Below are 17,461 nucleotides of genomic sequence, written 5' to 3'. Positions count from 1 at the left end.
CAGGCCTGGCTCTGCGAACACCTGTGGCGGGAAGACCAAAGAACCCAAAGAACCACCCAGAATGGAATTCCAAGGGTGGCCAAGCGCTGGCAAGGCTGTTGCTGGGGTACGCCCCCCTGGGGGGGGGGGGCACTGCCCTTGGGGTACTGTGTTCTGACAGTAGCCCTAGTCTCCCGAGGCCGCTGCACTTCCTCTGCAGGCCTGGGGACGGGCTCTGCCTCTTGGGGTTTCACTGTCCCACCCGTGGGTGAGGAGAGGGGGCGCTGGGTGTAGCAGCAGAGGCCGTGCGGCGCGCAGTGTCGTCTCTCAGCTCCAGTGTTCAGTATTAGCGGTGACATTCTATCGCCACACCCCTCACGTAACGATCAGGAGACCTCAACTCAGTGTGAATGCTTCATGTGGGTAATTTATGGAAGCCCCCAATCTGTATGTTTGTTCTGAGTATTTAGATGAGAATGTTATTGGAATGGAACTTTCGTAACCCAGAAGGTAGTATTTATAATGCACAATCATTTACTTGTAGTGAATTGTTTAAAGTTAACACTTGTTTAAATTTTTTTACACTATAGCATTTATGCAATGGTTTACAGAATTCATGGAATTATTTTTATCAGTATGGGAATTAAAACTTTGAATCTTTATTTGTCCACATCTTCACGTATGACCCTGAGAGCCACTGGCCTAGAAGGCAGAGAGGAAGCCCGTCCTCTGCCTGTAGCGTGCTTGTCCCGGGACTTCTCACCCTACACTGTGGCCCGGCCTGCTCCTCGTTCCTGCTACAGGGCGCCAGTCTGGTTGTCTTTCCCCCACCTAGGTCACAGGGTGTTCCCCAGCAACCCTGCGTTGCCTTGTAGCTGCTCTGCTGTCCTGTCCGAGGGTGTCTTGGAGCCCAAGTGCTCAGAGCTGGAAGTTTCTGCCAAAATACCAGAAGGACGACAGATCAGGGCCTGGCTCACAGGCCCCAGGCCCCAGGGATGGGCTTGGCACCCCCCCCCCCCCCCATGCATGATTTACCTGCAGGATGGCTGTAGGGGATGCCATGTTGGGTCAGCACGCTTCTGAGTCTTTTAATCTCCTTTGACAGTTCCTTATGTGCCTGTAACAGAGGAGTGGGAAGGGAAGAAGGGAAGGTCAGGCCCCTGGACCGGAGGCTGTGCGCACACAGGGCAGCCGGCCCCCACTCCGCACCTTACTGCAGCTCTCCAACGTTTCAAACACCAGGCCCTGACCACCACCTTCCTGTTGTGCCGACTCACTTTCTTCTGGGGTCTTTAAATAGCCAGCGTCCTCGAAAAGGGCTCTGAGTAACTTCTCATATCCCTGTAGGCAAAGGAAGAGGGAACACCCAGTTCCTGGCTGTGCTGCCCCTGATCAAGGGGGTGCCCACCACAGCACCTCACCTGGGAAGTGATTAGCTCATCAGCCAGGTCCTGTTCCACCTGGTCCCACCTCTGCTGCAGGGCCGTGGGCAGGGCTGGGTACACTGAGATTCAACATAACCCAGACTTAGCTGAGCCCCTCTGCCCCACCCCCCCAAGCCCCCAGCATACTACCTAACAAGGAGTGGGGGTGGCAGACAAGGGGTGTCTCGAAGGTCAGTGCGTACACACAGGTGCTTGGCTCAGACACATGAGCTAATCGGTTGCTTTTTCCACAGGTAAGCTCCACCTGGGGGGAAACCTTGGTTGGTGGGTGGGTGGGTGAAGTGGGGGCCCCTCTTCCAGGCCCCCTCCCACACAGCCCCACCTTGCTCTGCCGGCTCCGGGAGTGGCAGGAGTCACCGTCCCTCATCCACATGCCCCTGAAGGTGTTGTTGGCAATTTCCCACTCGTGCCAGATGCTGGGGAGGATGAGAACACAAAGGTGGGGTGGGTGGGGGGCACCACTCCACGGGGCCTGCAGCGACATGCTCGTCTCTGTGCCCAGCTCACCCGAGGATCCCGCTGTAGGCGTTCCAGCGGAAGGTCTGCTCGTGCTGCGTCACGTTGTGGAATGGGCAGAACTCGTACTTGTACCTGGGGGTACAGCCGCCGTCAGGGGCGTCCCAGCCCCTTCCCCCGCCACCCCTCCCCTCACTCACGTGGACTCCACCAGGCTGAAGCACTTGCCAGAGAGTCTGAAGAGATGCACAGGCCCTGGAAGAGGAGCATGCAACACACTGAGTCCAGGTGAAGAGCAGGCTTGCAGGCCAGGCAAAAACCCCCAACGGCCCACAAAACAGGCTGCTCAGGAAAAAGGTTGGTTTAAGCTTTAAGAAGGGAGCACGTGTGATGTCAGCAAAATCTCAGACCAAGGAAGCTCCAAGCTCATTTCCCTGCGAAACACTGACAGCGCACCAGAAGCTGGCTGGGCTGGCCTTAGAGGGGCTCTGGAAAACAGGTACAGCAGCCAAGCGGACCCGAGAACAAAAGCACCTTCCAACTGGTTGCACAAGTGTCGCAGCATTTTCTCTTGCCCCGTGCCAACCCCACCCCAAGCATGGTCACAAGGAGCAGGCCAACCTTGTCTCCAACATTCCAGCCTGGCTGGGGGCTACCAGAGGACTGGTCCCCGTTTTGCCTGGCTCAGACCTCAGGTGGGAATTCGCAGGCACTGCTCACAACAGCTGTGGGGGCCTCGAGATTCAGAAGCTTGGGGCCAGAGGTTATGGGGAGACACAACAGACCATGTAAGGCCCAGGGAGAGGCTGGGGTGGAACTTGAAAAGAGATTTTAAGAGCAGCCACGTGCGTGCCTGCAAATGCACGTCAGGCCGCGGCCCCCTCGGCTCAGAGTACACCCAGCAACTGACAAAATCTGCTCCAGTGCAGAGCCGGTCTGCACACAACTGGCACAGGCGTCTTTTCTCAATGAACCACTTTTCAATAAAATACTGCAAGGCATACAAAGGAACAGGAAAACACCACCTATTCATAGGCAAAACCCAGCAGAGCCACCCCAGGGAAAGTCCAAACAATGGACTAAAGACTTTTAAACAACTATCTTCATGGTTTGTAGCAGAGAGAAAAATTATAGAAGGAACCCTGACCAGTGTGGCTCAGTGGGTTGGGGGTCGTCCTGCAAAGCAAAAGGTGCCGGTTTGATTCCTGGTCAGGGCGCATGTCTAGGTTGTGGGTTCAGTCCCAGATGGAGCACGCGCGAGAGGAAACCAATCGATGTTTCTCTCCCTCTCCTTCTCCCTCCCTTCCCCTCTCGAAAAAAAAAATGCTGAAAGAAAACATTAAATAAAAACATAAAATTATAGAAAGAAATCAAAAAAATCCTGGAAATGAAAAATACAAATGGAATGAAACATCACACAAGGGATTCAACAGCAAATCTGCGCAGGCAGAAGAAAAAATTAGTGACCAGAACTTAAAGGAGACCTGGGGGCCGCATTATGGGAGTCCCTGAAGGGGAAGAAAGGGACAGAGATTAAGGAAATGATTGTCAAGAATGTCTGACAATCGTCTGACAGAAGGCATGAATCTACAAATCCAAGAAGCTCCAAGTACAATGACCTCAAAGGAACTCCCACTGAGACACAAAAATGTCAAAAACCAAGTCTTGAAAGCAACAAGTGACTTGTCCTCAAAAAGATTACCAGCTGATTTCTCTGCAGAAACTTTGGAGACCAGAAAACAGGGGGGTAAAAACCAAGGATTCTATATCCAGGAAAAATATCCTCCAAAAATGAGGTAAATAAAAGCTAAGGAAGTTCACTGTCAATTAGCCCCACCCTACGACAATGGCTGAAGGGCGTCCTTCCAGGTGGAAGGCCTACAAAACCTCCCATGAAGGGCAAATTACAAAGCCAGCATTGCGATTTTGATTGGCACATACACAGAATTTAAAAGATGCATAAAAAATTTCAAATGTTGGTGAGTGCACAAGGTTTAAAGAGGTAATTTGTGAAAACTAACAGTTGGTGGAGAAACAGCTGAATAGAAGTAGTTTTTATATGCAATTGAAGTTAAGCTGATATTGACATAAATTCAGATCAGACTTTAGAAACGTCAGGAGGGCACGAGCAGGGCCACCTTTCCACTGTGTCCTCACGTGGGGGAAGGAAGGAGCTGGCACCTCTGCAGCCCCTTTGTGAGGCAGGGGTCACAGGACTTTCGCACCTCCTCCCAAAGACCCCACCTCCTAATGTCATTTGACGGGTTACGATTTCAACATGAGTTTGGGGTGACAGGGACCACAGCAGGTGTCTACTGCAGTCATGTTCACAGGGCGAGAGGACGGCGGGTGCCTGGAGCGGGGGTCGGGGAACGAATGGGTGGTTGGTGTCTGGCGGAGACGGGTTCCGGAGACAACAGAGCGGACCCCGTGCACGCGCTCCGCGCCTCCGATCTGCACACCTAAGCGCGGCCGAGCTGGGGGGGTTTGTACACATTACTGCAACAAACGGGGAGATCATGTTTTCTTAGACTTGCGAAACAACAAAACACCAGAAGGTTAAGCCACAAAACAACGAACAAAATAAGAACAGTGACACTGGCATAAAAACTGACACACAGATGGATGGAATAAAATAGCCCAGATACAAGCCCATGCATACACGGTCAACTAACTTACGACAAAGGAGCCAAGACACACAGCGGGGAAAGGGCAGTCTCAAGAAATGGTGCTGGTGAGACTCAGGCAAAAAAGCGAAACTAGACCGTTACCTTCAACGTGCACAAAAATTAACGTGGATGGAGAGCTTGAACGTAAGACCCTAAACCATAAAACACCTGGCAGTGAGGACAAAACGGAGGCAGTAAGCCTCTTGACATCAGTCTTGGCAATTACTTTTTAGATCCGACTAAAAAAACGCCGAAGTAAATGGCACATTAAAATCTTTCTGTATAGGAAAGGAAACCAACAAAATGAAAAGGCAACATACTGAATGGGAAAAAATATTTGTATATCATGTAAATCTTAATATCCAAACTATATAAAGATTTAATACAATTTGCTCTGGCTGGTGTGGCTCAGTGGACTGAGCGCCGGCCTGTGAACCAGAATGTTGCTGGTTGGATTCCCAGTCAGGGCACAGGCCTGGGTTGTGGGCCGGGTCCCCCATAGGGGGCGTGCGAGGAGCAACCGATCTATGTTTCTGTCCTTTTCTTTCTCCCTCCCTTCTCTAAAAATAAGTAAATAAAACCTTAAAAAAAAAAAAGCATACAATTCAATGGCAAAAAAATCAATCCAGTTAAAAAGTGGGCAGAGGATCGATCGGGACAGACATTTTTCCAAAAAGAACACTCAGACGGCCAACAGGCACAGCTCCACGTCAGTCATCAGGAACGGGCAAAGGCAGACCGCAATGAGATGCCACCTCGCGCTGTCGGAATGGCTGTTACTAAAAAGGTAAGAAGTGGCAAGTGTCGGCAAGGATGTGGAGAAGAGGGAGGTCTTAGACCTTGCTGGTGGGGGTGTACACAGGTGCAGCCACTGTGGGAAACTGTGTGACAGCCCCTCAAAAGCTACAGCTACCGTATGATGCAGAAATCCCACTTCTGAGTGTTTAGCCAAAGAAAACAAAAACCCTGATTTGAGCAAGTATTTTCCTTATTTTCACGGCAGCATTATTTGTAATAACTGAGATATGGAAGCAACCTAATGCACACCAATGAGCGAATGAGTAAAGATGATGAGATGTATACATACAGTGGGATTTACTTAGGCATAAAAAGGGGGGAAATCTTGACTTGATTTCCTTGACTGTGCTAAGTGAAATCGGAGAAAGATAAATACCATATGCTTTCACTTATAAGTGGAATTTTAAAAAAAATCCACAAAGCTATAGATACAGAGAACAGATTTTTGGTTGCCAGAGAGGCAGGGGATGTGGGGGGCGGGGGGCGGTTAGTGGCACAATGGATGCCGGGGTCGACAGGCACGCAGACGACAGGTTGTAAGACAGGCACGTTGCGGGGCTGCGGTGTGCAGCGTGGTAACTGTAGTCAGCACACACCATACTGCTCGTTGAAAGCTGCCAAGAGAGCAGGTCCTACAGGTTCTCACCACCGGAACGCAAGTAGCTACGCACGGTGCCAGCAGTTAACTACACTCCCTGGGTGATCATTTTGCAGTAAGTACGAACGCTGAATCATTATGCTGTACATCGGAAAGTAATGTTCTATGTCCACTATGCAGAAAACAAACAAAACCCACCCGACGACAGCCCCCCCAGCGAGCACCGTGTGATGGGAGGGGCAGGCACAGGAGCGCCGAGCGTGCCTGTGTCCAGGGCTTTCCATGTGAGCCGTGTGCACCTGTTTACACACTCAAGCTTGAAATGAAAAGGGTCCCTACAGCTGAAGTCAAAGGAGATGAGCCAAACTATGCACAATTAGTCACGTCGCCTCAGAGGGAAAAGAATCGCTCTCAGTGGTGTACGAACATGTACTTTCACGAGTTACTAGTAATATCATCTTAAGAGTGTTGACATCATCACACGTGTGCTTTAGAATAAAGCAAATAACTATGTGGACGATATTAAAAGCCACTTCAGCTGATACGAAACTAAACCTCGAGGAGGCGGAACTGGAACACCCTGCAGAAAACATCTGAATGACTGACAGCGCACAGGACAGAAGGAAAGGGGACACGGGCCAGTGCTTGAAGGGAGAGAAGAGCTCTGACTCCTCTCTGTGCAGCTCTGCCGAAGGGCCGGCCCAGCTGGCACCCCTGCAGGGCTAAGGCCAGACAACCCCCAGTCTCACTGGTGGTAGGAACTGGGACAGCAGAGCTGACCCAGCCACTGGCAAGTCGGGAGCGACATCAAAACAGACTGCGCCACAGGCTGTCCCCAAACCCTGCATCTCAACTCCGCGTATGTGCCTGGCTGAACCCCCAGCACACGTCGGGGGACAGCTGCACAGTCCAGCGAGAGCTGTGAGGCCAGGCAGGGCCAGTGTGTGAGCCCAGCCTACCCAACCCCCTGAAGAAAATAATGCTCTTCAAGGAGGACAACAGGCCCCAGAGCAAGACGTGCTTCAAAAGCATCAGACCAAACGGGGCGAACGGGAGCCACGTCCGAGAGAAGAGGCAGCCACCAGGGACCGGCCCAACACGGCAGGTGTACTGGAGTTGAGAGGATTTTAAAGCACCTATTTTACAACTACATTCAAGGGCATGAAGTGAAATACAATGAACAAATAGACAGGAAATCTGAGCATAAATTAGAAAAAGAACCAAAGGAAATTCTAGAAATGAAAAACAAAGAAATAGTGATTTAAATGCAGCAATATATAAAACGTATGTACAGCTGACCCTTCAACATGCGCTGGAATTTCAGGGGTCCATCTACACGTCCATGTATAAGTGGACCCACAAAGCTCAAAACCATGTTGTTCAGGGGTCAACTATATTTTCGACTTGCGGTCGGGAACCCACCCCCGTGGAGGGCTGACTCCCGTTGTGCGTGGGTGTCTGACCACATGGGGTCAGCACACTAACCCCGCACTGTCCAAGGGCCACGGTGTTCGTCATGACCACGTAGGGCTTCCTCCAAAACACACGCTTGGCTCGGCCTTAAAAAATAATGCTATTCCACTGTAAGCAGCCTAGGAAAGAAGAGCCCTAGGATCATCAGAATGGGTGCAGAAAATGCAGCCTATGAAATCAGAGAGCATTCATGGTAGAAACTCAACCACCAGGAAATTGGAAGCTTCCTCTGCTCAACACCTGGCTACAAGCCACCGTCAGCAGGGCTGAGAGCAGGAGACTGAACCCACAGCAAAGGAGGACTCCCGCTCTCAGCACAGCTGTCGGCAGTACAGGCAGCCGGCCGGCAGCAGGCAGAAGGCAGGTGGGAGACGACCAAGAGCACACAGGAAACCGCAGGAGGCCACCACCTGATTTCTCGGCAGCGGCTCCATGGGCCAGAAGGGAGCAGCAGGGCCGCTTTAAGTGCTGGAAGAGAGGAGCCTACAACGCCAGCCAGGATAGCTGACCCAGCAAGGCTGTCACTCAGAATTGAGGAAGAGAAGGAAGTCCTGCAGTTTCCCACACAAGCAAAAGCTAGAGGCTTTGTCACCATTAAACCAGCTTTACGAGAAATGTTAAAGGGTCTTCTTTAAGCAGGAAAGGGAAGGCCACACACAGCCAGAAATAAGAAACTATGAAAAAGGGATGAGAGTCTCACAGGTAAGGCCAAATATTTAATAAGCACAGCCTATCAGGTATTTATAAAGCCGGGATGAAGGCCCAAAGAAAAAAGTGTCGAATTCAAACTACAAATAGTTAGAGGATACAAGCACCAAAAGACCTAAAAACAGACGCCAAAAGTACAAAGCACGGAGGGGGAGTGACAATCCAAGCCCGACAGCACGTATCTGAACTCAAACAGCTATCCGCTTCAGACAGACGGCTGCAGACAGAGGGACGCACACGAACTCCACGGTAACCGCGGACCAAGCCTACGAGACACAGAGAGTAGAGTGGAAGAACCCAAACCCTGAAGAACATCAGCCACAGGGGAAGAGATTAAGAGAAGAAAGGAACAGAGAACTATAAAAACCACCAGAAAACTGTACAATGGCAATAGGACATACACATAGCAATGATTTTTTAAAAGATATTATTCAATGTATTGGGGCGACGTTGATTAATAAGATTACCGGGTTCCAAGCGTGCACTTCTGTGACGCGGGGTCTGCACACGCACTGTGTGCCTGCCGCCCAGAGCCAAACCGTCCCCGGTCACCGTGTGTCAGCCCCTCCCCAACCCCCTTCCCCCCGGAACCCCACACTGCGGCCTGTGCCTCTGCGCTTCGGCTGTACATCCCGCCTGACGGAATCTCATGGTTCTTAGCTGTTTCTGACTTATTTCACTCAGCACAGTATCCTCAAGGTCACGGACAGCGGTAGTCTGTCTTTTCCCGCGCTAAGTGGTACCCCACCGTATATGCGCACCACGCCCTCTCCATCCAGTCCTCTATTGAGGGCTCTCTGCTGTCTCCGTGTCTTGGCCACCGTGGATAAGGGCACGACCAGCACAGGGGTGCGTGGATCTTTGCTCATACACGTTTTCCAGGTTTCAGGTAGACACCAGGAGAGGGACTGCCGGGGCACATGGTAACTCTATTCTTCGTTTGTTTGGATGACTGCCAGACTGTCCTCCAGGGTGGCGGCACCTGTCCGTACTCCCACCACCAGTGAGCAAGGCTCCCTGTCCCCCACAGCCTCCCCGACACTGCGTATGACCCACCTGTTCGAGAACAGACATTCTAACAGGTGTGAGGTGGTGTCTCATCAGAGTCAGCTGCCTTTTTGGTTTTTCGTCAGTTTCTTCTGCTGTGTGCAAGCTTTTTAGTTTGATGTAGTTCCACACATTACTTTAAATGTAAATTACATTACTTTAAATGCAAATCACATTACTTTAAATGTAAATGGCTTAAATGCTCCAATAAAGAAACACAAGGTGGCTGAATAAAAAATATGACCCACTAAAAGCTGCTTATGAGTCAAACTGAAAGACACAGTGATAAGTAAAGGGCTGGGAAAAGATGTTTCATGCAAATAAACACAAAGAAAGCAGAGCACGCTCAGTCAAAACAGACGTGAAAACAAAAAGTGTAAAAGAAGACAAGAACATTGCATAATTCTAAGGGGGTTAATTCGAGAAGAGGATGTAACAATTGCAAATATCTACACACCCAACACGGCAGCACCTCAACACAGGGTGAGGCAATGCAAGGTTTACAGCTGTTTGTGTGGAAAGCAGTACAACGATGAGTAAGTAGTAACACGAGAATAAATTGGGGTTCGCGTTACTCACAACTCTAAACCTACTTTGGCTCCAGCCTGGATATGAAGCAAGTATTAGTGGACAGAGAGGGAGAAACCCATAGTAATAGAGTAACAGGAGGGCATTTTAACACCCTACTCACATCAACGGGTAGATCAGACAGAAAAGCAACAAGGAAATAATGGCCTTAAATGCCACACTATACCAGGTCGACTTAAACACAGAACACTTCATCTAAAAACTTCAGGATACATATTTTTTTCCAAATACACATGGAACATTCTCCAGGAGAGAAACAAGCCTCAATATGGTCAAGAAAACCAATCATTTCAAGCATCTTTTTCAACCACAATGGCAGGAAACTAGAAATCAACTACAGGAAAAAACTGGAAAAACCACGAATACATGGGGACTAAACAGCATGTTACCAATAGGAGGAAATTAAACAGGCAATCAAAAACTATTTGGAAACAAGTGAAAACGACAACACAACTTTTCAAAATTTGTGGCACAGTGGGGTGCTGAGCTAGAGGTCCCCAGTAAGGGGGGATGGCCCCCGCTGCCCCGGCTGGGGGACGTGGAAGCGGAGCGGGGCGAGCGAGAGCTACTCTGCAAACCTGAAGAAACCCGCCAGTGTTGTGGTTACGTTCAAGGCTGCTCCCGCCAGGGAGGTGGGCCTGCCTCTGACTCTCGGTGTAGCCACCCGCACCTGCAAGAGGGGCTCGGAGAGGCTCCTCTGTCACTGTCACAGGGCCACACTGCCTGGACTAACAACGGCAGCTGAGAAGGGCAGGTGATACGGGGAAGGGCAGATGGAACCCATTGTGGGAGGGGTTGGAAATGGGGTTACAGAGGAAGATCTGTGCCAGGACTCAATCCCAAGTGTGGCGCAGCCGTGAGCTCTTACCCATGCGGCTGGGGAAGGAGAAGCCTCTTCACCGTGTAGCAGCCTTGTGGGGTCTTGGCCACACGGTTTGAAAGGGCGCAGGAGGACCCCTCACCGGCCTGCCGCGAGGAGGGGCCATGCAGTTTTAGATTAAGAGCAGGAGCCTAGCTGAGCACGGACAGCGGGGAGAAGCCAGAATACAGACGGCAATCTGCCCGGTTAGCTACAGACTTCTATTTCTTTTCCTGAGAGACGGTCCCCCTGACTGGCCTGGTCTGGCTAGGACAGGCAGGGCTGCTTGTCTGTGGGTGTTTTTTTGTGTGTTTCTAAAGGGCATGGGATTTAACAGAACTCCACCATTATTCTAAACCTGTAAAGCTTTTGAATAAATAGTGCCCTTCCTCCTCATACGACTCTGGCATTGGGAGTCACTTTCGGCGAGGGGCGAGAGAGCCCGGAGGAGGAGAACCCAGACTGGTTCTGTTACAATGGGCTGCGGCAAAAGCGGTCCCTCTTAGAGAGGGAGTTCATAGCTGTACGAGCCTCCTCAAAAAGCAAGAAAAATCCCAAATAATCTACACCAAAAGGAAGCAGAAAAAGAACAAAAACCGAAGTAAATAGAAAGAAGAAAATCACTAAGGTCAGAGTGGAAGTAAACAAAACAGAAATTTTAAAAACAGCAGAAAGGATCAATAAAACCAAGAGCTGGTTTTAGGCGACAACATAAAACTGACCAACCTTTAGCCAAACATCAAGAGCCCAAATAAATAAACCGTAAATGAAAAGTTACAACTGACATCACAGAAAGGGAGTCATTAAAGAACACTGTGTACAATTACATGCCAACGCATTCAACAATCTAGAAGCAATGGATACATTTCTAGAATAATAACCTTCCAAGATTGAACAAACAAGAAATACAAAATCTAAATTGACTAGCAATGAAATTGAAATAATTAAAAAAAAAAACCAACAAATGAAAGTCCAAGAACAGAGAGCTTCACAGATGAATTCTACTAAACATTCAAAGAAGAATTAATACCTATCCTTAAACTATTCCAAAAAAGGGAAGAGGAAGGAATTGTAGCTTCCAAACTCATTCTATGAAGCCAGCATTACCCTGATACCAAAATCAGACAAAGACATTACAAAAGAAGAAAATTACAGGCCCAAAACCTCGATGAACATAGACGTAGAAATTCTCAGCACGTTAAAAGGATCACACACCTACGACTCACAGGAGGGAGGCCGATGGAGACACCTGCAGACGGAGCGCTGTGCCCGCTGGTGCCAACAAGAAAGACGAGGCCGGGGCTGGGTCAGCAACTGAATTCCAGCTTAGAGACAGATTTGGTCACGGATGTGGTCAACCCCATCAGTAAAGTTGGAGGAATTATTTGGTGTTGAATAAACTTAGGGACAGAAAATTTAAAAAGAAAAGAAAGGAAAGAAAAAATAAATAAATACCACTTCACTTAAAAAAATTTAAAATATAAAGATGCTTAAAGGACATGTGGGTACCTGTAAAGCATACACGGCACGTAGACCATAGACACTGACGCAGACAAGCCAACTATTAAAACTTATAGGCGCTGGCCAGGTGGTTCAGTTACCTGGAGCATCATCCCAAGCACCAAAAAGGCTGTGGGTTCAGTTCCCGGTCAGGGCACACGTCTAGGTTGCGGGCTCCACCCCAGTTGGGGCACATACAGGAGGTGGCCAAAATTCATGGAACAATTGGCGATATCTAAAACACTAAGGGGATTTCTGTTGATCGGTAAGGAATTGTTACTTTTTAAAGAGTGTGATGAAGATATTGTGGCTATGCCCTTAGGAGATACACACCAAAATATTTACAAATGAAAGAAGTAAGAAATTTGTTTCAAAGCAGCAAGGGTGGCTGACAGAAAGCAGGGTGAGGGCTGAGGCCGGATGAGGACGCTTGGTGTCTCACATTACCCTCGCTTCACTTTTATACGTGCTTGAACTTGTCTGTAACGCAGAAAAAATGTAAGCTTAAGGAAAAATCAGAAGTGAAAAATATGTATAGCAAGTAGTAAAACTGAACGCAAGCAGAAACATATGAACCAAACTGCGAAGTCAAACTGGTAACAGAGGGCCCTGGCTGGTGCAGCTCAATGGATTGAGCACCAGCCTGAGAACCAACGGGTTGCTAGTTCGATTCCCCGTCAGGGCATATGCAAGACCAGAGCGCCAGGACCCTGACCCTGAAGGTAACAGCGGAACAAATGGAAGCCTGCACAATCAGCCCGAAACCTCCTGATGCACAACCACTTGCCGTGACTACCCGGCTACAACCCCTCCCCCTTTTTTTGATACAATAAAAACTCACAGCCCCTACCCTTTGGGGCTGGTGTATTTCTCCGCACCCAGCCCTTTCCCTCTCTTGGGAAAGTAAAACTTTGCTCTCTGCGTATTCTTCTCTTTGTGAATTATTTCACGGCCTGGGTCACCGGCCACCCTAACATTTGGTTAGATACATTCTAAAATAAACTAACCTCAAACCTCACTTTACAGTTAGTAGTAATACTGTTACTGCAGTTCTGAAACCATCTTAATGTAAATTATACAAGAAAACCAGTACATATATTTATGTGATTAAGGAACCCACCTTTTCAGTGTTAGAGAAAAAGACAGGAATAGAAAATAAAGGGAGCCGCCCCTTTAAGTAACAGAAGCACCAAGACAAAAAAAAAAAAAAGGCCCAAATGACAGAACACTTCAAAGCTCCAGAAATAATTCAACTAAGCAGCAAACAGATAGCCAACCTATCAGATGCACAGTTCAAAACACTGGTTATCAAGAAGCTCACAGAATTGGTTGAATTTGGTCAAAACTAGATGAAAAAATGAAGCCTATGCTAAGAGAAACAAAGGAAAATGTACAGGGAACCAATAGTGATGCGAAGGAAACTGGGACTCAAATCAACAGTGTGGACCAGAAGGAAGAAAGAAACATCCAACCAGAAAAGAATGAAGAAACAAGAACTCGGAAAAATGAGGAGAGGCTTAGGAACCTCCAGGACATCTTTAAACGTTCCAACATCCGAATTATAGGGGTGCCAGAAGGAGAAGAGGAAGAACAAAAAATTGAAAACTTATTTGAACAAATAATGAAGGAGAACTTCCCTCATCTGGCAAAGGAAATAGACTTCCAAGAAGTCCAGGAAACTTAGAGAGTCCCAAAGAAGCTGGACCCAAGGCACATCATAATTACATTAGCCAAGATTAAAGATAAGCAGAGAATCTTAGAAGCAGCAAGAGAAAAGAACACAGTTACCTACAAAGGACTTCCCATAAGACTGTCAGCTGATTTCTCCAAAGAGACCTTACAGGCAAGAAGGGGCTGGAAAGAAGTATTCCAAGTCATGAAAGGCAAGGACCTACATCCAAGAGTGCTCTGTCCAGCAAAGCTATCATTTAGAATGGAAGGGCAGATAAAGTGCTTCTCAGATAAGGTCAAGTTAAAGGAGTTCATCCTCACCAAGCCATTATTATATGAAATGTTAAAGGGACTTATCTAAGAAAAAGAAAATAAAAAAATATGAACAGTAAAAATGACAGCAAACTCATAGTTATTAACAACCACACCTAAAACAAAAACAAAAGCAAACTAAGCAAACAACTAGAACAGGAACAGAATCACAGAAATGGAGATCACATGAAGGGTTATCAATAGGGGAGTGGGAGGGGGAGAGAGGGGGGAAAGGTACAGAGAATAAGTAGCATAGATGATAGGTGGAAAATAGACAGGGGGAGGGTAAGAATAGTGTAGGAAATGTAGAAGCCAACGAACTTATAAGTATGACCCATGGACATGAGCTATGGGGGGGGAACGTGGGAGGGAGGGGGTGGGCAGGATGGAGCGGAGTGAGGGGGGGGAATGGGACAACTGTAACAGTATAATCAATAAATATATTTTAAAAATCAACTGCAAAAAAAATCCATGAATATAAAAAAAAGAAAATAAAGGGAAAAAGAACATTACATTTCAGTTGGAGACTAAACATCATATGGATTTCATCGATTCTCCCAGCATCAATATACACACATGCATTTTTTACTTAGAACTATTCCGTAACTGCAGACCTACAAGGAGTAGCTGCACCTGCGCAGACTGGCCCTCGCACAGCCTCCAGCCTCCCCCAGACCAACACTGCACACGACATCAGCCCGTCACCACACCATGGAACTGATACTGGCACGGCACCACTAACTACATGAAGGTCCTCACTCAGAAGTCACGGGGTTGTTTTTTTACTTTTATCCTCACCTGCAAACATTTTTCCCCTTGTTTTGAGAGGGGGAGAAAGACAGTGGGAAGGGAGAGAGAGAAACATGGATGCAAGAGAGAAGCATTCAACTGGCTGCCTCTTGCACACACCAGAACCAGGGATCACACATGCCCTGACCAGGAATCGAACCCACAACCCTTCGGTTACAGGACGACACTACAACCAACTGAGCCACCCCGGCCAGGAGAGAAGTCACAGCTGTTATGTGCACTTGGCACCAAGACGAAAGCAGCAGTACTGAGAAGTGCCAGGCACGGGACTGTGCACCTCTAATATCTGAAACCCGAGCCCTGATGAGACTTCTCTGCAGTGACAGAAACCGGAAAGCAACGGGTGGGAGACTTGGAAAGGGACAGAGGAATTCTCTGGGAGATGGAGTTGTCCTCTATTTTATTTCGGGTGGCAACTGTACAGATATGCTCAACTGTCAAACTCCATCAGACTGAACATGTTAATTACACCTCAATAAAAATATGGTTCAAATGGGAGCCAATAATGATATTCAAAAAGAAAAAAAGAAAAAGGAATGCTCTTTTTTTTTTAATCCTCACCTGAGGACACGTTTCCATTGATTTTAGGAAGAGCAGAAGTGGTGTGGTGGCATAGCGGCAGGGGGGGGAGTTGGGGGGGGAAGGAGGAGGGAGAGAAGCATGGACTGGCTGCCAACACGCCCCAACCCAACCCGGGATCAAACCCACAACCTAGGCATGTGCCCCGACCAGGAATTGAACTGGCAACCTTTCCGTGCACAGAACTGAGCCACAGCCAGGGCACGGATGCTTTCTTACCAAAGACCACCAGCTAGTACGTGCAGAAGGCATGAGGAAAGAGAATCAGCTCTCCTCCCCCATCAGGCTGGCGTGAGGCTCCTGGGGACATGTGTTCACTGGAGCCGAAGAGGCTCCCAGACAGCAAGCTGAGAGCAGCGGGAGAATCCCACCTCGGTAACGGGTAGACGCTGGTGACACTCGCCCCCCGACTTGATGCCACACGTAGTGGACTGCTTCCCTAGGAGGTGTTCACGCCCAAACTACTTAACCTGCCTGTAGGCAAGCTCTGGGCCTATCTTCCCACTTCTGGAGCGTGTGTCAAGTACAGCAAGCTAAACGACATCACGGGCCAGACAAATCCAAAGGGTCACACATTCTGTAAGGCAATTGGCCTGAACCCTCTCCCAAAGTCAATGTCGCAGAATCTTTTAAAATGGGGGAGGAGCAGGGGGATGGAGCAGACCTGTTCCACGTTAAGACTAAAGACACATAACTAACAACACGCATGTGTGACCCCTGACTCGTCCTGGTGCAGGACAACTGCAGAAGGCATTCCCGAGACAACAGGGGAATGTGGGTGTGGACTAGTTACATTACAGAATTACTGCTCTTTTGGGGGGCTGCCATGGGAGAGCACATTGGAAACATTTAGGAATAAAGTATTGTGATGTCTATAACAATGTCACATGGTTCAACAAAATGAAAAGTTTGCTTTTTAAAAAACGAAAACAGGAAGATGAAGTAATAAGCAGGCAAGATGTTAACTTGCACTGGGGCAGAACATGCTGGAGTTCACGGTCCCGCTCCTGCTTTTCTACGCAGAACCTTCCCTAATAAAAAGCTGGAACAGGTTTGTTTAAAGTGAAAGCCCACATCTGTCCCCTCTATCTCTACTCTCATCCTAACGCCCTCTACTCCCCTCTGGCCTCGGATCCTTGCTCAAGGCCTTCACTGGCTACTCCTTTTGCTGGACCACTCTTTGCACCCCCTCCATATCCATCTTTATCTCTCACTCCCTTTCCTTTTCTACCTTTGGACCAAAATATCCCTTCTCAGTCTTTTCCTGAGCTCCCACTTAAACCGGCAATCCCCTCAACATGACACCCTCCCCGGCACACACACTCTGCTTTTCACCCCTACAGAGAATTTTTCATCATCCTACACTTTACCTACTTCTTTGTTCATTGCCCAACCCCCGTGAAACGCTTAAGTTCACAAAGACAAGCATTGTATGTTTTGCTCTTTCTGCATCCCCAGCACAGGCCCTAACACGTATTCAATTAAAGAAAATATTGGGCCTTGGTTGATGTGGCTCAGTGGATTGAGCACCAGCCTGCGAACCAAAGGGTCACCAGTTCAATTCCCAGTCAGGGCACATGCCTGGGTTGCGGGCCAGGTCCCTGGTCCGGGCGGTCCAGGGCACGCCAGAGGCAACCACACGTTGATGTTTCTATCCCTCTCTTTCCCCCTCCCTTCCCCTCTGTCTACAAATAAAATCTTTAAAAATATATTGGATTTTGTTTCTTATGTTTAATTTTCATACACCGACCTAGCCACTTCCCGTATCCTGTCTTAGGAAACCACTTAAGAGGCAATCCCTACCAGGCATACTCTTCCCAGCACCGTTTCCAATGACCAAAAAACATAAACGACAAAACGCTTAACAATAAGTAACGCAGAGCCATGCTGCAGAAAACACCAAGTATCACGTGGGGAGAACGTAGATCGACATCCAGCCCCATGAAGAGTTCCAAAACACACAACGAGT

General features: G+C 48.4%; 1 protein-coding gene and 1 long non-coding RNA gene across 2 annotated transcripts in view; one reads left to right on the top strand and one right to left on the bottom strand.

Annotated features, from left to right (window-relative positions):
* Positions 1–490: 490 nt before the first annotated feature.
* Positions 491–17,461, bottom strand: part of GNPTG (N-acetylglucosamine-1-phosphate transferase subunit gamma) — a 17,933-nt gene continuing 962 nt past the window's right edge. The window contains exons 4-11 of the mRNA XM_053927827.1: positions 2,081–2,135; positions 1,932–2,015; positions 1,747–1,840; positions 1,554–1,668; positions 1,401–1,483; positions 1,189–1,320; positions 1,015–1,096; positions 491–913 (exon numbers count right to left, since the gene is read on the bottom strand). Of these exons, the coding sequence (XP_053783802.1) occupies positions 816–913; positions 1,015–1,096; positions 1,189–1,320; positions 1,401–1,483; positions 1,554–1,668; positions 1,747–1,840; positions 1,932–2,015; positions 2,081–2,135 (743 nt within the window). The 3' untranslated portion in view covers positions 491–815. The remainder of the gene's footprint in view (positions 914–1,014; positions 1,097–1,188; positions 1,321–1,400; positions 1,484–1,553; positions 1,669–1,746; positions 1,841–1,931; positions 2,016–2,080; positions 2,136–17,461) is intronic.
* Positions 4,894–6,458, top strand: LOC139441043 (uncharacterized). The gene is made up of 2 exons (XR_011651442.1): positions 4,894–5,336; positions 6,126–6,458. It is a non-coding gene; the product is annotated as an uncharacterized lncRNA (long non-coding RNA).

The sequence above is a fragment of the Desmodus rotundus genome, chromosome 1 (genome assembly GCF_022682495.2).
Source record: "Desmodus rotundus isolate HL8 chromosome 1, HLdesRot8A.1, whole genome shotgun sequence".
Lineage (NCBI taxonomy): Eukaryota > Metazoa > Chordata > Mammalia > Chiroptera > Phyllostomidae > Desmodus > Desmodus rotundus.
This window is presented reverse-complemented; position numbering and strand designations above follow the sequence as displayed.